The 21,919-nt window shown below is 42.3% G+C and overlaps 1 protein-coding gene across 1 annotated transcript; it reads left to right on the top strand.

The window, feature by feature from the left end:
- Positions 1 to 211: 211 nt before the first annotated feature.
- Positions 212 to 19,727, top strand: DEPDC7 (DEP domain containing 7; the record flags this gene model as incomplete). The annotated part of the gene is made up of 9 exons (XM_080931505.1): positions 212 to 300; positions 11,553 to 11,943; positions 13,601 to 13,728; positions 14,460 to 14,649; positions 16,909 to 17,120; positions 18,301 to 18,443; positions 18,583 to 18,708; positions 18,792 to 18,870; positions 19,528 to 19,727. The coding sequence occupies exons 1-9, from the start codon at positions 228 to 230 to the stop codon at positions 19,725 to 19,727; spliced, it is 1,542 nt and encodes a 513-aa protein (XP_080787631.1). The 5' UTR covers positions 212 to 227.
- Between the last annotated feature and the right edge of the window lie 2,192 nt (positions 19,728 to 21,919).

The following is a 21,919-nucleotide window of genomic DNA, read 5'->3' as shown; positions in this document are numbered from 1 at the left end:
CTGGCCAAGAACTTTTTACCTGGGCACCGCCCGCCTGGAGCAGCCTGGGGCGTCTTGGAGCGCAGAGGCGGCCGTCTAGGAGCGGGCCTGTGAAGCACGTGATCTCCAGGGGCGGAGCCCTCGGGAGCCCCGCCCCCTGGAGTTAACCCAGGGCTCCGGCGCGGGCGCGCAGGCTGTGGAGCAGCGGCAGCGGCAGCGTGGAGGACAGAGTCTGGCGGGTCGCTGCCATGGCCACGGTTCGGGAGAAGGCGGCGGCACTGGACCTGTCGGCTCTGCACAGCCCGGCACAGAGACCTCCGGGTGGGTCGCAGGGCCGCGGGAGCGCGGGGCGGGCTGTGGGCGGGCGGTGCGCTGCGCGGCCGCGAGGATCCGTTTTCTCCTCACGCGTGGGCAGCCGGCCACGGACCCCGCCGCAGCCAGAGCTCGGCTTTTTAGGAACTTTACCAAACTTCTCTGGCGGTGGGGCCCGGGGTTAGGCTCCACAGCCTGACTTGTGACCAGCGCGCAATTTTGAATAGTTTCCTGGCCCGCGACTGAAGTACGAACTCTTTGATGCATGGTGGGATCAGAGGTCGGTGGCTCCCCAGACTGGGAAGATGAAGTAGATAGTGTGTAAATTTAACACTTTCAGTTCAAGCAATGTTTCAGTGACATTGTTTTGTCTCTCCCCCCCCCCCCACCCCCGCTCTGATAGTTACATGACTTTGGGAGACAAATGTATTGAATCACTGTGGGCGGGTGTAAAGTCTTTGACGTGAATTGGATAATCCGTTCTAAAATTCTGTCTCTACCGTATCTCTAATTCTGCAAATAGGATGACTTGGGATATTTGCCTTTCTTTGGATAAAGTGCCACCTTTCCCCCTTTCTGGAACTGCGGGATAGAGAGCTGGAGAAATTGGCTTTCAACCAAAGCTTTTCATTTGTAAAATGACAACTTTGAAACTGATTCCTTCCTCTGGGTCAAGCTAGTGTATCTCAGTGGCCCCGCTATTGTGTTTGACTTACTAATCAATGCTCCACAGAATCTCCAAAATCTTAATGGTGAATTTTTTTTTAGAGAAGCGCTTGTCATTTTGTTTTTTCTGTACAGATTATAAAACGGTCTGTAGTCAAGCCGTAGTGGTGCAAGCCCTCAGTCCTAGCACTGGGGAGGCAGAGGCAAAGCCTCTGAGTTCCAAGTCAGCTCTACACAAAGTTCCAAACCAAACAGAGTTACAAAATGAGACTGTCTAACAAGAACTGACCGCATACTGCTTTCACCTAATAGGCTCTGACCACTTTATCTCTTGAAACGGTACTGCAAATTGTTGCTAGCTTTAGGCTCGCTCAAGTAAATGAGATTCCCAATTTCACCTACTTATGAAGGTCTTTCCTAACAGCTGAAATGTCAGTTCTGGACTTTGGACATTTGTGAACAGGTTTTTAAGTGGTGAGAGGCAATACATTTTAAAACTGGGTAGATGACTCACAGTGGGAAGCCTTGGCCTGTGGCTAGCAGATTCTTATGGAAGGAAAAGACTGCACCAGGCACCCAGGGCTGAGGGAGCTGCTCTGGCAGCTGGGATTCCGATTTGCTAATTGTTTATTTACCCCTCTTCCACCCTGGGTTGCTTTGTCACAGGCCTTCTGAGCAAGGTAATGGGAGCCCTGGGTTTTGGTTCCTTGCCATTCCTTTCTGTGTGCTCTGTCAAGCAGCTTTGACCAGAACCTTTTCCAGGGATTAGTAACTCTTTCAATGGCCATAAGCACAAGCAGGAACCTGATTTATGAGGAAGAAGAAGGGGGCTGTGCTAATCTTCAGCCAGAATGTAAGGCACCTGTGTTAATTCAGGCCCACAAGAAAGCAGTTTGTTATCTTGTTATCCCTTTATACTGTAACCCAAGGCTTCGAATTTGCCTGGTGTCACTTTTCCAGGGAGCTCAGAATACTTCCCGTATGCTTTCTCATTCATCCGCTAAATTAAAGCAGGGGGCACAGTGCCTGCTTTCGTTGATGCTTCTCTTAGCAAATGCTAAAACCATTCTTGTCGGAAGAGACTTATTTTGTACCTACAGTCAGCCCCTCTCCGGTGCCAAGTAGGAAAACAAACTTTGGACTGTCAAAGGCAATATCCAGGAAAAGTGTCAGTATCTGTCTGTTTCTGTTATGTTGAGAAGTTTCCCACTTGGCCTCAGCTGCTCAGTTGTAACATAAATCTCTGTGACATTTACCGATTTCATGAAGTTTCAGCTATGGTCTACTAAACACTTCTCTGAGTAATTCTTATAGATGAATTCATTTCATTTTTTATATGTATGAGTGTTTTGCCTGCATGGATGGATGTATACCATGTGTATGCCTGGTGCCCAAGGAGGACGGAAGATACGTAGGGTCTTCTGGAACTGGAGTTAGATGATTGTAGTCATTATGTGGGTGCCAGGAACTGAAACTGCCTTCTGCAAGAGCCTCAAGTGCTCTAACCACTCTTGAGCTTCTCTCCAGGCTGAGTAATGGTTTTAGAGCTGCTATCAGGGGCCTGTAGAGATGACTCAGTGTGTAAGAGCTTCTCTTCCAGAAGACTCAGGTTGGACTCTTAGCACCTCCTTAAGGGGTTACAACTTTCTGTAAGTCTAGTTCCAGGACTTCCTACCTCCTCTTCTGGCCTTTGCAGACCCCAGGCATGTATATGGCGCACAGATATACATTCTGGCAAACACACACATAAGACAATGGAACAAACCAGAAAAGATAAAAAAAAAAAGTAAAACTTTATACATAACCTGACAAGTGTTTTTTTCACGGAACCACACCGCCCCAGATATGTTTATGTCTTTTTTTTTGGGGGGGGGGGAAGGGGGGTTAAAGAACTATTTATGTGTATATGTAACTCTATGTGTGCCACATGAGAACAGATGGCCACAGAGACCAGGAGAGGATGTCATAATTTCTGGATCTGATGAGGTGGTTGTGAGCTACCAGATGTGCCATATGTTGGCACCTGGACTCGGGTCCTCTGAGCAGCAGCTGGAGCCATCTCCAGTCTTCCTGCTGTTTATGAGTGAGGACAGGAATTTCTGTTGTGGCTCAAGCTTACCTCATATTGGACATTCCTTTACCTCGGCCTCCTGTGTGTGCTGAGATTACACTGTGTGCCACCATGTGCAATGAACTGTAATGTATCCCTTAAATAAAATTCTCTTAAATCCTAAATGGTTTAACAGTGGGGCATGCTTCTAATCTTAACACTAGGGAGGCAGAGGCAGATGGACCTCTTAAGTTGAAGACTAGCCAGGACTATATAGTGAGACTGTTGTCCTTTCTGCCTTTTCATCCTTTGAAAGGGCTTTGACTGAATGTCTTCTGGAGCTTGACATCTCTGTGCACATAGAAAGAGTATCTCCCATGAGTATGGTCCTTCTGAATGAACAAATAAATAATTATAGATGGTTGTTAACCAGAAAGGTTCTGATTTACCCAGATTTCTTTAGTTGTGTTCTTCATTTTCGCTTCAGTGACTATGTGGGATATTATAATTGTATCTGATTAAGTTGTCATGCCTTCTTGGGTTTCTCCAGACGCTGATAGATAGTTTTAGCTGGACATTGCTTATTGTAGTACACAGCCACATTAACATGATTGCCACAGAAGAGTTAGGTAGTTTGCCAGAGGTTGGATTTTATTAACAAAGGGTGGGATCCCCCAAGTTCATACTGTTTTAATCATTATGCCTTAGTACAAGCTCCCGTGCCTGAGCAGTTTTTCATCAACCCAAGCTTTCCTAACCTAGGCACTGTGGATACTTTCTCTGTTGTGGGAACCATCCTGTGCACTGTAGGACTTTTAGCAGCATTTCTAGATGTCAATAGCTCCTTCCTTCCCATTGTGATAAATAAAAAATGTCCCCTGACAGATCTGATGAGGATGTAAAACGATCCACTGAGAACCATTGGGTTGACCTTTACAAATGTTTTTCTAGTAGTTAGCAATACTCTACAACTAATGTTCACTAGCCCGTAAAGTAATTTCTGAGCCTCTTGTTATGACACTTTTATTTTATTGAGGTGGCTCATCAAGCCACTAAGTTATTTGAACTCTAACTGTAAGGAAACTTGAAAACTGTGCACTAGTTCTATTTCTTAAAGTTTTATAGGGGAAAATGAACCATTTCAATGGCTTTTTACAAGTTCAGTCCACAGCTCTAGAATAAAAATACCATTTCATGCTCGGTAGTATATACCTTCAATCCCAGAACTTAAAAGGCCAAGGCAGACAGATCTCTGGACACTGGTGTGTATGGTGAGTTGCAGGCCAGCCAGAGCTGCATAGTTAGACCATTTCAAGAGCAAATGAAAGAAGTAACATGCTTTCAGGAGTTGTGTGTGCATGCTAACCTCTGTCACAGTCTGGCTCTAGAAAGTATGCTGGTGTACTTGTGGGCACTTGCATGGTTCAAGTGCTTCCCTTGACTAGGCTTTCTCAGTGAGGGTGAACCACTGTTTTTCATGGTTGATCCTGAGTGTCCCTTGTTATCTGAGTAAATGTAATGTCCTACCGTGACTGATTTATGAGTTGGCTTTAAAGGAATTATTGGTTAATAACTTCATTAATCATTATGTATTATTAAAAATGGTAATGATCAGTATTTCAAATAAATGACTGATGGTTGGAATTATTTTGAAAATATAACTTATTGTTAATAAACTTTTGGGGCTAGAGTTCCTGTCTCTAAAAAGGGAATTTTGCCAAAGAGCTATTGTTTTCAAGCAAATAAAAAGTGTGTAGTAGACTAGGTTCAATCTCACTTAGGAGGAAATGCAGCCCAGACATGGAGGTTCATGTCTGTTCCATTCAGGAGGTAAAAGTAAGAGGACACCAGTTCAAGCTTGCTGCAGCTACATAGCAAATCTGAGGCCAAGCCGGCTCGTAAGGCAGTGTTGCAAAAAAACAAAAACAACAGCAAACCGAACAGACAAAAAGAGGAGGGCATGGTGTTAAGAGATCTAGTGTAAAGTAATTTCTGAGCCTCTTGTTATGACACTTTATGAGTTTTGTATCTAGCAAGGTTTAATGAGTCCCCATGTTTTCTTTCCTATAGACCCACCATTCGGTTTGATAGTCAGTGTTTGTATCTCAGTGAAGCAAGTGCAACTTCAGTCTTTAAATTTGTATAATTAGCCGTGTAGACCTGAGACCAAGCTGAGCTATATGATTCTACTGCTGTAGTGGCTGGCGAAAGAACCACAAGACAGAGATGAGATCTCTTGACCAGACTGAAGCTTAGTCTCCGATCCTTAGATTCCTCGGCTCATGGCATTTTAATTTTTTAATTAATTTTTATTTTATATGTATGGCCTTTTACTTGCATGTAAGTCTACATCGTGTGTGTGGAAGCTGGAAGAAGGTGTTAGGTTCCCTCCACTGGAATTGGATTTATAGCTGTGAGCTGCCATGTAGCTGTAGCAACTCCAACCCAAGTCCTTTGGAAGTGTAGTCAGTCCTCTTAACAGTCATAGTTTTAGACCACCACTGACCAGGTGGGAAATAGCTTCAGGATGAAAACTTGATTTATTTTGATTATTTATGTATTTATTTTTGAGAGAGGGTCTCACTGTAGCTCTGGCTGGCCTGGAACTCAGAGATTGGCCTGCCTCAGCCTCTACCTACTGAGGGCTAGAATTAAAGGTAGTCAATCCCTGGCTTCAAGATGTAGAATTTTCATGAGGTGCCCAGCTCGAGTTAGTGAGGCTGGAATCTGAAGCTTCGGTTGTGACTACTCCACTTAGAAACATCATTGTGCGCCTTTAGTTTCTTGACTTCTGCCTAGAAATTACAGCAGGTCAGTTTCATTTGGCTAACATTCTTTTCGGGTCTGAATGGGGGGGATCTACTACCACTTAAGAACACTGTTTTACTGGTATGAGTTTTGACACATTGGCTTCTCAGACCCTTGTACATTGTGGATTGCTGTATCTGTGTGTACGCTTGAGGGGAAATACCTTGGAATGGGGTGCTTGGGAACTAGTGGTCAGTGGGAACAGAGGGACCTGAAAAGGCTGGCTTTTATCATGCCCGGAGGACTCTGGAAACTTCTGTAGCACACAGGTGCTCACTGCCCTGCTCTAACCTGTTCTTTAATCTTTCTTCCAGTCTTATCCAACCTGTAAAACTTCCTGAGTTCCCACGTTTCAGTAGCAAGCTAATATAGGGAAGTTTATTCCTTGCTTCTTACATAATTCCTGTGTAAGCTTTAGCTCTTTCCATGCTGTTCCCGCTGTATGCCCGTCCCTGCCATTATCCTTTGGTTAGAATTGGTGACTTTGCCTCACCTTTCAGGACTCATGCACTACTTTGTGGTTCAAGTGTATCTTTAACATATCACAATCTCAGATGGGTGTGAGAACAGTGTCTATTACAAGGATCACTTGAACCCAGTACTGGGACAGCCTGGGCAACACATTGAGACTTCGTTTTTGAAAAGAAAATTGCTGACCTTAAGGTCTGTTTCACTTACAAGAAAGACAGTCTGATTATCTGCAGTTTGCTGTCTTGTTTTCCTGTTTTACTCCTGTGTGTAGTTATACAGAATTCACAGTATTCCACCTTATTTTAGGAGTATTGCTTCCAGGTATTTATAAATACTTTGAGAAAGAATTCATAAATCTTAAAACTATTGAATTCGTTTCTTCTGATCTCTTGGTTCTTTTGCTGTTTTACTTTATTGGAATCTCCAAGGGAAGATGAATTCTATCCCGTATTTTTTAACTGGCTTCTCCTGAAATAGAGTCTCATGTAGCACAGGTTCCTTAAACTTTCTGCATTGTCAGAGATGCCCTTGACAGTATGTAGGCTGACAGGCTTTCCTGACACCAGTACATGTATTAGTACAGAGAAGGGTCTCTTAAAGGAGTTAGGATGGAAGGCGCTGCAAACCTAGAAGCCACCCCAGCTCCTGCGAGCTGGAAATCTGGAGCTCACTGCATACTTGACCTAGCTCCTCCTCAGAAGTCCCTAGTGCTTATATAGCCTTGGGAAGTTTCAGTTTCAGGGACTTCCTGAGGCTTTGAGTTGTTTTTCCTCGGTCTTAAGGATCTTCTGTTTAGAACAGCATTTCTCAACCTGTGGGTTGTGGCCCCTTTGGCAAACTGTCTTCAAAAAATATTTACATTATGATTCATAACTGTAGCAAAATTATAGTTATGATGCAGCAACCAAAATAATTTTATGGCCAGGCATCTCTATAACATGAGGAACTGTATTAAAGGGGCTCAGCATTAGGAAGACTGAGAACCACTGCTTTAGAACTTAAGCTTTGGACATAGGTCTGCACCACCAAGTGCTGGGTATAAAACCCAGAGTTTTGTGCATGCTATGTAAGCATTATGCCAACTGATCACTAATCACAAAACATATGGAAGTATTAGGAACCTAGTATTTAATTACTACCCAGGGCAAGTTTAACACATTGAACCTCAATTTTCTGGGGAAAAAAAAGGTGATTATTAACTGTTTCATGAAGCCATCCATATGTCTGGTTAGGGAATACATAGTTTGTCATGCTGTATGTTTACAAATGTTAGTTATTACTGATAATTAATGATACAATGGGAAATTGAAGCCCACCTGCAATCTCAGAACTCAAGACGTAGAGGTAGGATCCTCAGTTCAAGGCCAAGTTACTACATAGTCAGGCCAGCCTAGGCTACACTAAGATACTGTCTCAAGCCAGGCAGTGTGGCACATGCCTTTAATCCCAGCCCTCAGGAAGCAGTGGGTAGATCTGTGTGAGTTCGAGGCCAGCCTGGTCTACAGAGTGAGTTCCAACCAGCACAGCCAGGGTTATACCGAGAAACCCTGTCTCAAAAACCAAAACCAAAACAAAAAAACCTAGAACAACAACAAAAGGAAAGATAATAAGCCACCATTAGGTTAATTTAAATTTCATTTTGATGTCTGGTATTTTGAGAACTTGGGCTGTTGGGCCTGGAATAGTGGCTACATTTTAAATCCCCAAACTGGAAAGGCAGAAGCAGGTAGCTCTCTGAGTTCAAGACCAGCCTGGGAGCTGGCGAGATGGCTCAGTGGTTCAGAGCACTGACTGCTCTTTCAGAGGTCCTGAGTTTAAGTCTCAGCAACCACATGGTGGCTCACAACCATCTGTAATGGGATCTGATGCCCTCTTCTGCTGTGTCTGAAGACAGCTACAGTGTACTTATATATAATGTTAAAAAGATTAGCCTGGGCTGTACAGGGAGCCTCTGCTCCACCTTCCCCCCCCCAGAAAATGAAATGGCTATTGGCACATTGTAGCTGGGTTAATGCAGTTCACCCTGAGTCCTGGATACCAATTCTAAGATCCCCAAATACCGACTCTGGCTTTCCTCAGCAGGAAACATCAGACTGCTGCCAGTCTAGTCTAGTTTACTGGTTCTCAGAGGTTTCCAGTATTTGACTTTTCAAACTGCTTACCTAATAGTTCTAAAGCTGCAACAGTTACTTCTCCTGTTTTCCACGACATTAAGAATTACCTTAATTTTTGTTTTTGTTTGTTTTGAGACAGGGTCTCATTCTGTATCCCTGGCTGGCCTCCAGCTCATATAGATCCATCCACTTGCCTCTGCTTCCAGAGTGCTGGGATTAAAAGGTGTGCACCACCATGCCTAGCTATCTTCATTCTTAAAATACTACTAAAATTGAAAACAACCTCACTGATCATTTTGAACTAGCAAAATAATGAGTAGGTAACAAATTACTTATGGGCTTTCTATGTGTACCACTAACTTTACAGTAAATGCTGTTACAGTTGCAGCAGTGATGACATCCTGCTGGGATGTGACAGAGTATAGTGACCCAGAGTGCTCCTTATACTCCAGTCCAGAAGGTGGGTCTCAGTGATGAATTTGAGGTCTGGCTCCAGGGTGTAGCTTGATGGCACAGCATAGGCAGGGCGTGTGCCACAACACTCAGTTCAACCCCTGTGCAAAAGAAAAACAGCAGAAAAGTAATTCTGTCTCCATTACACTAAAATGAGTTTTAAGGTAGGGGAAATGGCTCAGTCAGGAGAAGTGTCCGACACCAAGCATGGTGACCTGAGTTCCGGCTCAGAAGCCATGTGTTAGAGAATCAAGAGAGCTTTGCAAGTGATCCTTCTCCCTTCATACACATGCCTTGGCGTGCTCATACCCACATACAAAACAAAACATACAAAAAACCTTTGATTTTTGATGTTCCTCGGGAGCTAAAATTGTAGGAAGATGACTCAGCCATAGGAGAGCCTGCTGTACAATCAGGAGGACTTGACTTTGGATTCCATGTCACACATAGCAAGCTGGGCATCCTGCGCCTGCCTCTGAATGCAGCATTGTGTGCATACACATCCTCGTGTGGGCTTAATTAGGACTGCTGACTTTTCAGAGGACCTTGAGAAGTGCAGCTCATAAGAGGGGAGAGCAACCCACACAGAGCCTCTGAGCATGATTAACCCAGTAACTGGGTTCAGTTCAGTTGGCTTCATAAAACCCAAGGCCCATTTTCTTTCCCCTTAGTTTTCCTTTTCTTCTGTGTATTTTTGCCAAATAATCAGTTTTATTTAAGAAAAACATTTTGGATATTTTCTCATTTAATTTTACTTTGTATGTGGGTCAGAGGACAATTTGTGGAGGTCAGTTCTGTCCTGTTAACACGTGAGTTCTGGGGACCGAACACAGTTGTCAGGCTAAGGGGAAGAACTTTTATCTGCTGAATCATCTTGCTGGCTTGGAATTTTTTTTTTTTTTAACATTAGAAAAAAATGTTAATGTGTGTGTGTATGCCTGTAAAGCATGCACATGGAAGTCAGAGGGTAACTCTGCAGTCAGTTTCTCATTCCACCATGTTGGTTTTGGGGATTGAACCCAGCTAGCTCATCATGTTTGGCAGCCATTGTCCTTAACCACTGAGCCATCTCACCAGCCTGACAGGATTGTCTTCAGGGCTCCTTTTCCCTTTTTATGTGTGTGCGTTTGGGTACAAATCTTGCTCTGTTTCTGTGTTCACCCTCATCTTTTGCAATAGTTAATAAACTCCTATTGCTTTACCATGCTTCCTAAGTATTTAAGTTAGACGCTTGCAAAACAGGAAGCAGCCTGCGTGTGCATGTGCCTCCTGCGTGCATGCGTGACAATGAGTCTTTTCCAGGAGGATTTCAGGGTGCTTGGAAGTGGCATGTAGCCTCTGAATACACGTTGTATCTCAAGTTGGAGGTGCTGTCTCCTCGTAGGTGAGCTATTGATAACTAGATAGCCTTGCGTGTAGTAGCTGGCAGTGAACGATCTACCCCTCCTGATCTCACTTCCTACTGCGCTACATGCTGCTCTGGCCTGTTCTAGCTGAGTGCATACCCCTGGGCCTTTGGACTTTCTGTTCTCTGTTTTTCCCCCTAGTGTCTGTACAGCTTGCTTCCTGGTTTTACTCGTCTCTATTTAGATATAACTATTGGAAAAGTGACTCCTAGTTTTGTGGTTTTTCGTTTTTTAACCTTTGTGAATTTGTGTCTCCAGGGCTGGGACTGAACCCAGGGTCTTTCACTTGCTAGGCAAACATTCTACCACTGAGCTGAATCTCCAACCCTAGAAGTCTTTTCTGGCATCCCATTTAAAATAGCATTCTCAGTCAGCTGGTGGGGCACATGCTTTAATTGCAGCACTCAGGAAAGCCAAGGCAGGTGGATCTCTGAGTTTGAGGCCAGCCTTATCCGTAGAGTTCCAGGACAGCCAGCAGTACATAGTGAGACCTTGTCTCAAAAAACCAAACTAACAAACAAAGCAACATTCTCAGGGGATAAAGATGGTTCAGTGGTTATGAGCACTGGCTGCCCTTCCAGAGGACTCAGGTTCAATTCCCTGCACTCATATGCAGCTGAGAATCACCTGCAACTCTAGGTCCAAAAAATCAACACCCTCTTCTGGCCTCCTCAGGCACTAGGCAGTCTGTGGTGCACATACGTGCACATAAGTATAAAGGAAGTAGTAGTGTTCCCAGGCCATCGAGATGTAGATGCACCTCAGCAGGTAGACACAGCTGCCACGTGGTGAAAGGAGAAAACATTTCTGCAAGTTGTCCTTTGATGTGCTGTGGTACACATGTGTTTACATACAACAAATAAGCATGTTTTCGCAGGCATGAGTGCACACACGCACACACATGAAATAGCATTCTCTTACTCAGCTGTTGCTGCCTCTGCCTCACCCCCCCTCCCGCCCCCAGTGCTGGTGTCACAGGTGAGCCACCAAGCCCAGCAGCTGTTTTATTTCCAGCACTAATTGAACACATATATTGTTTGGATCTGCTCATATAGTGTCTTTAAATATGAGAACAGATTTTGTTCACTACTGTGTCTACCACATAGGACAACACTTAGTATATAGCAGGCACTAAATTTTTAAATAAATTGCCACCAATAAGAATATTTTGATAATATGCCCTGCTAATATTCTTTTATTATCACTTTTGGGAAATGCTACCTTCTCTCTAAGAGTTGCTTAGGCCTCGTTACAAATGAGCAAAAGTACTAATGCACAGTCCCTCTCGCTTAGGTTTCAGCGTGGCGCAGAAGCCGTTTGGAGCCACGTATGTGTGGAGCAGCATTGTAAATACCCTTCAAACCCAGGTGGAAGTGAAGAAACGGAGGCACCACTTGAAACGGCACAATGACTGCTTCGTCGGCTCGGAGGCTGTGGATGTCATTTACTCACACTTGACTCAGAATAAATTCTTTGGTGATGTCGATATTCCTCGGACCAAAGTGGTGAGAGTGTGTCAAGCCCTTATGGACTACAAAGTATTTGAGGCCGTTCAAACCAGAGTCTTTGGGAAAGACAAGAAGCCTACATTTGAAGATAGCAGTTGCAGCCTTTATAGATTCACAACAATACCTAACCAGAACAGTCAGTTAGACCACGAGAACAAAGTGCATTCATCTTCCCGGTGAGTCCTGGCATTAGTCATGGGCATAGTGGCACAATTTTTCATCCTTTTTTTTTTTTTTTTTAAGATTATAAGTGATAATTTTGGCTAAAAATCTAAATCCTGCTAAATTTAATAAATTATACTAAACTGTTGGTAATGTACCAGGTATATCCTAGACTTCATTTGTTCATACTTGTATTTTGCAAAAACAGTTAACTAACTTTGCCTCAAGTTGTAGTAACTGTAAAAAATGTTTAGAAATTCGTGTCAGGGAGGGATGAGAGCAGAGGGAAGGGCAGGAGAGACACCCAGCTCTAGAGTATCGTTGGAATCTAGAAGGTGGTGGCTCTGGAGTGTGAAAGGTGGAAGAACGATTGTACTCACAGCTTCGTGTGACATGTTCAAGGGTTCCGGTGATCTGGGTTTATGAGGGTTTCGCTTGTTTTTCATTTTGAGACAAGTTCTTCCTGTATGGCTCAGACATTCCTCGGTTCCCCAGCCCAAGCCTGGGAGCTGGGACATGGGCATGTGCCACTGATCTGGAACGGTGAAGAACTTGGGGCTTGGTCATATAGGGGTTGGGAAGGCCACAAAAAGACGTGGAGGACAAGATGGGGTTGTCTTTAGGAAGGTCATTTAGGCTGCAGTGTTGCTCAGAAGTCAGCAAGAACTAGGAGAGCGGTGTTGCAGGCTAGGGAAGGCGAGAATGTGGGGACCGCTGACGGTGGGTGGAGGTGAGGGATAAATGGTGAGTTCATGAAGTGAGAACCCCATCTTCCCCTCATGTGCCAGCCAAACCTCAGAGGAGGTATGATTCAGATCTGACCTTTGAGTCAGGGTCTTAGGGGATTGACTTTAAATACTTTTAAGTCTCTCAATAAAATGTGCCTCTCTAGACTGTCTCCACAGTCCTCAAACGCAGCTGCGCGCTTTGCCTGAAATCCTGGAGATCAGAGGTTTGCAACTGCAGTTTTAGAAAGACCGTTTTATACATAAATATTGTATAGTGCTGTTATTAATACTTTCAACAGTATTTGGAGCATATTAATATTTCTGTGGCAAACAAAGGAATATTCACACCAAGTAGGATTATAAAAAAAAAGACCAACAATCTAATGATTTTTTTTGTTTTGTTTTTGGTTTTTGGTGTTTATTTTGAGATAGGATCTTACTATAATGCTTAAGGTGGCCCATAACTTGCTGTAGATGACAAGCCAGACTCACGGAAAATTCAAAGTTCTCTTGCCTCTGCCTCTTGAGGAACTAGAATGAGAAATTTTACCACTCAGTTTTATTATGTTTTAATAATTGGTGATACAGTTTTAGTCATTGCATTGCATCTAAGTAAAGGTCACGGGAGATTCTTTTTTAATATTTGTATTTTAGAGCAGAGTTTAGTGGTATCTACCTATAATCTCTGGATCATGGCTGTGGAGCCCAGAGGATTAGAAGTTTAGGGTCAGCTTCAGCTACATAGTGAGTTTGCTTGTGAATGTGAGGAATCCTGACTCAAAAGAACAAATAGAGTATGTTTGGGCTGAATAAGAGATCCTTGGAAAGTATTTTACCCCACTTAGGACTCTCATCTGTTAGGTGTTGGTTTTGAAACATGAGCTCCAGGGACACGGCAGCTGTCCTGTACTTCATCACTGTGGACGTGCTAACTCTCTTTTAGGTGCTCAGATGCCTTGTTTACGTCACCTGATATCAAGGCGGACAGTTTAGAGGACCTGTGGGAAAACCTGAGTCTAAAGCCGACCAACTCCCCTCACATACACATCTCCTCCAGGCTGTCTCCTCAGGGTAAGCTAATGATGCCGAGGGGGAAGGGGAAGACCAGTAGATATTTCCTCCCAGCTTTTATTTGAATGTTCACATTCAAGCAGAGGAAGAGTGTGCTGTGTGTTAAGGCTGTTTATGTTAAGCTTCAACAGAAGTCTATTATCCTGAACAACACTGACTTTTGTCCATCAGCTGGCAGGGCTTCAGGTCCGGAATGTTCTGCACGCAGATTCTTCCTTAATGTATGCTCTAAGATGTTTCTTGTCCTGAGATTTTATTAGGGTACACGCACAGCTAAAGATCATATTTAAAGTATTAACAGGATGCTGTGTTCTTCCTCGTGGAATGCAGCCTGACGATTTTGATCTTGCTTTCCCTCCCCCATGCTGGTGTGTGGCAGGCCTGAGGGGAGCACTCTGCAGTCCTCAGCTTCAGATGAGTGTGGAGACTGAATGAGCCATTCTTCCTTCCAGAGCTCTCATTAACATGTTACATGGCTTGATCGCCTATCTCTGGCATATTGCTTTATATGGTATAAAGAATGATAAGAATTCCTCTTGTCCAGAGCCTGTTCTCCTACACTCTAAACAAATCTTGGATTGTCTTGTTGTAAGAAGCACTCCATGAGTAAAAGTGGTCTAGTATACCCCTTTCTGCCACAGATTTGATAGTTAGGCCTACCTACACAAACACTGCAATGATCATGGAGTAACTATTAATCGCTATTCCCACTCTGTCGTTCTCCTGTGTAGTTATCAATGAAGTATGGCAAGAGGAGACAATTGGACGGCTGCTACAACTTGTGGACCTTCCGTTTCTTGACTCTTTACTCAAACAGCAAGATGTTGTATCTAAAGTCCCTCAGTCTAAGAGACAGCCCGACATGGTCAACACCAGTAACTATCTGGATCGAGGAATTCTCAGGGCCTATGGTGACTCTCAGTATGTGCAAATGATATAAGTATTTCAGCCTGTTTATGAGGTAGAGTGCTTGCACACAAAGCTCTGGATTCGAGCCTCAGCATTGACTAAATTAGGTGTTGTGGTACACGCTTTTTATCCTGGAGCTTAGGAAGCAGAAGTCTTAGCACTTTAATGTTACGTGGCTAGTTTGAGACCAGCTTGGGCAACATGAGACCCTGTACCTATAATGTCAGCACTTGGGAGACAGGCAGGCAGGTCTCTGAGTTTAAGACCAGCCAAGGTCTCATGCACACTGAGAATATGTCTTAAAAAAAAAATCAGCATATGAAGACATAATATGTGTCTCCTAGATTCCACAGACTTAAAATGAACAGATTCTACAAACTTAGAATCTTGACTGAGCATATTTCTTCCTTTTAGAATGCTTGTTAAATATGTTATCTTCTAATTTACTAGTTATCCTAAAGCACTGTAAAGTATACCTTTCACCTCCAACTATCATGAATGTAAATTTTTTGTTGTTGTTTTGTTGAGTCAAGGCTTCTCTGTGTAGCCCTGGCTGTCCTGGAACTTGCTTTGTAGACCAGGCTGGCCTCGAACTCTTAAGAGAGCCACTTCCTCCCAGGTGCTAGAATTAAAGGCATGCACTCCTGGCTAACTTGAATATAAATCTTAAGCCTTGAAGTCTTATAGTATCAAGAGCAGACATTTTTTAGCTGAAGCCATAGCTTGATATAGTCTCCTAAGTTATTAAAGGCTAATAGTGTCTGTGATTCCTGTTGATTTCATGTTTAATTATTTGTCTCAGTAGGTGGTGTTCTAGTCCAGTTAAGGAGATGGAAGTGTTTAAGAAGTACAACTTTCTTTTTCCTAGCTCTGTGTTCCAACACATTGTTGATATGAATAGTTGAATGCCAACAGATAGCACAAAAATCCAGGTATGGGGGCTGAAGAGATGGCTCAGCGGTTAAGAGCGCCAACTGCTCTTCCAGAGGTCCTGAGTTCAAATCCCAGCAACCACATGGTAGCTCACAACAGATCTGATGAGATCTGATGCCCTCTTCTTGTGTGTTTGAAGATAGACAATGGACTTATATATAATAAATAAATAAATCTTAAAAAAAAAAATCCAGGTATGGTGGTGCATCCCTTTAATGCCAGCACTAGAGACGCAGGCAGATCTCTTCGTTCCAGGCCAGCCACAGCTATAGAGAGAGACCCTATCTTAAAAAAAAAATTAAAATTTGTCTTTAAAGTTTAAAGCCTTGTGTGAAGGTTAACATACTAGCTGTTAAGTTCTGCTTCTATAATAGGAAGCTTATTCTACGTGTCTACATTTCTACACTGTGTAATGTGGCAATATTTTTATAGTCGCCTTAATATTCAACATTTGTGTTAAAAATGACCTTAAAGATACCTAGCTTCATTTTTTTACAAACCCTAGCTGTCTATGGCATTAAAGGCTGTGTGATAAGTGTAATGAAACCTAGCTGTGGGCTGGAGGATAGTCAGCTGTAAAGGCTAGGCTCACAGCCAAATAAGAGATCTAGCTTTTCTTTCTTTCTTTCTTTCATAAACCCTAAAGTCTATGGCAGTAAAGGACAGTGTTTTCTGTCTGGGTGTATAGCTAGTTGGTAGAGTCTTTACCTCTCGTTGTGAAGCCCTCGATTTGTTCTCCAAACAGCTCCTAATGTGATAGTAAATGCTTATAACCAAAGCACTCAGGTGAATGAAAAGTTGAAGGCCAGCCTGGGCTACAAGAGGCCAACACAAATCTCCCGAGGAACATTTTACCTCTTGACTTGATTATTTTGAAATGTTATCTTGTCTCTAAAAACAAAATGAAATAGGAAATGATATCTTTTACTCTATTGTGTCCTAGCTAAAGCTAGAGTAATAGATCATACATACCTGTGACTCTGCATCATTGTGGGGTAGAATTACGGCTTTAGGGTCTGAAGCCAGATGTGGGTGATAACACACGTTCATAATCCTAGCACTCGGGAGAATCTGAGGTCAAATTTTAATTTTCAATTACATGCTTAATATAGTAAGATGATATTTTTACACAAAAGGAAAATACAATGTAGCTAATTTCTTTAACCTTGACAGACATATGGTAAATGATTCTACTGTCTCTAAGTGGGGAAATTTTATCCTAGTAGCAAGTGTGAAATAATCAAAGAATTAGATACTATGTGCCTACTGGATATTATTATGGGTCTATTTATTTGTTCTCCTTGTGTTTTAAGATAACCCTCTTCTCCCTTGCTCCAGGGAAGATGAGTGGATCTCTGCAGCCATTGACTGCTTGGAGTATCTTCCGGACCAGATGGTTGTGGACATAAGCAGGAATTTTCCTGAGCAATCTGACAGAACAGACTTAGTGAAGGAACTTCTGTTTGATGCTATTGGCAAATATTATAGTACTAGGGAGCCTCTGTTAAACCACCTGTATGATGTTCATAATGGAATAGCAGAACTCCTGGGTAAGTTAGCTCCTACTAGATCCCAGAGTTCATCTTAGAGAAAAAAAAGTTACTTGTGTAGCTGGTCTTTGCTACTTCGTGGGTTCTTCTTTTTCCCACCCTTTATTACCCCACCCACTTTCAGCCTCTAACAATAAATCTAATTTCTTTCCTTTTTATTTTTGACCACCACCACAACTAACAAAACACAGAGTCTCCCTAAATGACCAACAGCCACCCACACCTCTCTGGGGGCCTTAGCATTTATGTGTGTTCTGTAAAGTTCTCAGAATTCCAAATGTCACACAATCACAGGAACTATCTGCAGCTGGCAAAACTCTGCTTCTGCTAGAACATGAGGTAAGTCAGTCAGCTACTGAAGACAGTTTGAAGCAGCCCGTATCCCCACACCTGGGATTAAGGAAAACACATTCTAATATTTCTATGTTTTTAAAGAAGCCGACCTTTCAAAATTGTCACTACATAATTGTCCTCAAAATGAACTAAAATAGTAGCCTGTGAAGTTGGGAGGGGGTTTTGATTAGTCTACGAAGAATATATTTATTATTTTTTGACACATCTAGGGTTCACTATGAAGCCTTAGTAACTCCAAAGCGAGGTAGGAACTTGGGCTGCCTCAGAACACTGCTGTCATTGGCTGCAAGCTTGGGCAGGAGTGGCAGTTCTCTGCTCTAGAAGTTCCCAGCATGACCCTGCAGCCCCTTCTAAGGGACAGCATTCTGCTTTTCCCGATCTGCACGGGCACGCTGTTCTACACGGGTTTTCAAAACGAATGGGGAGTCTCAGAGAATCCCTTCTGTTTTTCTCAGGTACATACATAGTACATAGAACATAGAACATAATACATGGCTCAAAATGTGTTTGAGAAGCAGAGTGGGGATGTATGAAGCCAAGGCCTGTGGTATCAGTTGATCTGAGAACAGGTTATCTTTATGGTGTTGGTCATCCATTTTATTTTTATTTGTTTAAATTGTTCTTATTTATCGGTGTGTATGCACATACATGTATGCACGCCATGGAACATGTATGGGGTCGATTTCCTCTTTTCCTTCCCACTTTTTGTTTTTGCTTTTGGAAACAACTTTGAGGAAGTGTACTGCTTAACAGTGTAATGAGTTTTGTTCGTTTTAATATAGTCATATTTGGTCAATTAAGCAATTTTTTTTTCTTTTGGCTAAAGTAAATGGGAAGACTGAAATAGCATTAGAAGCTACTCAGCTTTTTCTGAAGCTTCTGGATTCCCAAAATAGGGAAGAGTTTAGAAGACTGCTTTACTTCATGGCTGTTGCAGCAGATCCTTCTGAATTTAAATTACAGGAAGAAGTAAGTGTTTAAATGCTAACTGTATCCAGTGTGCTGGCATCCCGTATGCTACAGTGGATGCGGAGTCATATTTGATATCCCTTAGTACTAAACTCAGCCTTTCACATACGTAGCGTGGGGTGTTCGTTTATTCTTACAGAGTGACAATCGGATGGTAGTGAAAAGGGTGTTCTCCAAAGCTATTGTCAACAATAAAAGCTTATCCAAAGGCAAAACTGATCTTCTTGTACTCTTCTTAATGGATCACCAAAAAGATGTTTTCAAGGTAAGACTCTGAAAGTAATTAATTGTGCTTGTTTGTAACATTAAAATGCACCCGAATAATGTTCTATGTGCCTTCTTCCTTAGATTCCTGGAACTCTACATAAAATTGTTAGTGTTAAGCTTCTGGCCATACAAAAAGGAAGAGATCCTAATAAGGACACAGGTAATTTAAGTCCTTTTTTTTTTTTTAAAGGCAAGATCTCATTGTAGCCCAGGCTAGTAATGCCTATGTAGGCAAAAAATGACCTTGAAGTCCTGGTCCTATTCCTCTGACTTCCAAATGCCAGGATCACAGACGTTTAAGACCAGTCCAGAGTGCTGATTGGAAATTATTTTGCAACAGTTAGTTTCAACAAAATAATTTGAAACATACCCCTCAATTTTCTAGGGTTAGCAGAGTACTTCCTGGGTTACAAAACTTTTGGGTTAATTTTTTGTCTGTTTTAAAACTCACATTTCCTATTTAATCTTTCTGTCTCTGTCCGTCTGTCTCCCCTCCCCCCCCCGTGTGTGTGTGTGTGTGTGTGTGTGTGTGTGTGTGTGTGTGTGTGTGTCAGAGGACAACTTTGATGAGTTGATTCTCTGTTTCCACCATCAGGGTCACAAGGACTGGACTGAGATCATCAGGTTAGAAGCAGGTGTCTTCCCATGAGCCATCTCATAGGCCAGGTTAAGACAGTGGGATCAAAGTTATCTTTATCCTCTTTAATGCATTTTATAGACTGTCAAAGGAAAATAAAAAGGAAACTACTACATTATTTTTCTAGCTAAATGTGAGGAATAGAGTCATTAACTGGGAGTTTCTGCGTTTAAATCTAAGGCTATATTTATTGCCAGAGAATTGATGGGCGTGAATATGCTAGCAGTATACAGAAGAAAACCAAAGACCAACTGTTGAGCTTGCTAAAGACTATTGATGAGGATTCAAAACTCTCAGCCAAAGAGAAGAAGAAGCTGCTAGGCCAATTCCAAAAGAGTCATCCAGACATCTTCATTGAGTATTTTGGAAACAGTTTCTAATGTCTATGTGTATGTACACTTGTATTTTAAGGGCAAATTATGAAGCCTAAAGAAATTTTAAGCTTGGATGTCTAAATATGAGGTTGTACTTAATAAAAATTTTTATATCCATATGTGAATAAAAAGTTTCATACCCATTTGTGTCAAAAAGTATTACTTAGATGATGTGTTGCTGTAAGGACTGACTTGTTCGGTGAGTTGATTTATAATTATGTTCAATTTATATAGAAAATCATAGTGATTTGGAAGATATAGCAGTAATGTAGTTATGTAAGAAAATACTGGGGCTGGAGAGATGGATTAGCAGTTAAAGTTACTTGTAGCTCTTGTAAAGACCTAGGTTTAGGTCCCAGCACCTACATGGGAACTCCAGTCTTTAGAGGGATCCAATGTTCACATTTCTTCTCTGACCTCTGTGGGTAATGTATACGCATGGGCCATCTATAAACCCATTCACCAAATTAAATACACCTAATAATAAATAAAAGTACTTAACAGGAAGCCTAATTACATATCAGGTATATGGGCTGGTTTTATTGCCGTTTTTATTTTGTTGAGACAGAGTTTGTGTAGACCAAACTGGCCTAGAACTCCTCCTGCTTCTGTGTGCCAAGTACTGGAATTAAGGGTGTGCACCACTACACCCAGCGTGTTTTGTATTTTAGCTATATTTTTGTATTAAAGAGGTAAAGAAGAAACTAACGCTTGTTATATAGTGGATTTTGTTTTCTTTTTAATATAGTGGACTTTCTAATTACCACAAATTAATTGTAGAGAGTGTTATGAAATATAATGCACTGGACAAGTAGAGGGGGCCTCATGGGCCCATTCCAAGGCACCCCGAGAAATCACACCACGAGACAGGCCTGGTATGAGGGAGGTTTACTGGGAAAGGGAGGAGAACGAAGACCTGGAGAAGGGGCAGAGGCAGATGGACAGGCACAGAGAAGGGTGACAGAAGACAGAGAGAGCACAGTCCTTTTTATACATCACCTGCACCTGGCTACAGATAAGTAGTCCCGGGAGGAATCTAGCAGAATCAGCTGCAAGTTAACAGTGTCCTAAAATTTATATATTATGTATATGAGTTCACTGCAACTGTCTTCAGACACACCAGAAGAGGGCATCAGATCTCATTACAGATGGTTGTGAGCCACCATGTGGTTGCTGGGAATTGAACTCGGGACCTCTGGAAGATCAGTTACTGTTCTTAACCACTGAGCCATCTCTCTAGCCCCAAGTCGTTTTTGTTTGTTTTGTTATTTTTTTTAAAGCAGTACCTATGCTTTTGAAATTTTAAACATTTTAATCTTATTTGAGGGGCTGTATAAAAGTGAAACTGGAATGATGAGCTTGCACACGCACATCAACAGTATCAACCATAATCTCTTAAAGGTCTGTCTTGTTCAGTCTGGATCCTTGTCTGTTCCTTGTTCTCATTCCAACACATTTCAGACACACTACCATTCAGCACATCTGTCCAAAGTGCATTAAAATCTGGGGATGCATACCTTTAATCCCAGAACTCAGGAGGCAGAGGCAGGTGGGTGTCTGATTTCAAGGCCAGTCTGGTTAACATAAGGAGTTCTAGGACAGCTAGGGCTACAAACAGACCCTGTCTCAGAACAACAAACTAAACATTCTTACAAAGTTCTATAATTCCTTAATATTAACTAATACCAGTGGGTAATCTGTGCTCCAACTTCCTTATGGTTATTCAAATAAGTATCCAAACAGTGTTCAACTGACTTGGGAAATACATTAATCCTTCATTATCTTTGTGTGTGTGTGTGTGTGTGTGTGTGTGTGTGCAGTATTTCTTGCTAAATATAGTGAAAGTTTTAAGCTGTCTTAACCAACTTAATGATTATTTTGGAATGATTACACTGACTAGACATACTATAAAATACCACAATAAGTCTTGTTTCATCTTAACATTTTGTGAGGCTGAATTTCATGTTTTATTTTAGCCTTCTTTTGTTTTTGTGAGTACATGTCTGAGTGTACCATGATGTAGATGTGGTGGTCAGAGGACTACTTTTGTGAGTCGGTTCTCTCCCGCCCATCTCTGAGGCAGAGTCTCTTGTTTCTGCTCTGATGTTCTGCATTCTCTAGGCCAGCTGGCATTCTAGCTTCTAAGTAATTCTGTCCCCTTCCCATCTCAGCATAGAAATGCTGGGGTTACAGGTATG

Source organism: Micromys minutus (genome assembly GCF_963924665.1).
Source record: "Micromys minutus genome assembly, chromosome: 17".
NCBI lineage: Eukaryota > Metazoa > Chordata > Mammalia > Rodentia > Muridae > Micromys > Micromys minutus.
Note: the sequence above shows the minus strand (reverse complement) of the source record. Positions and strands in the feature narration are given on the sequence as shown.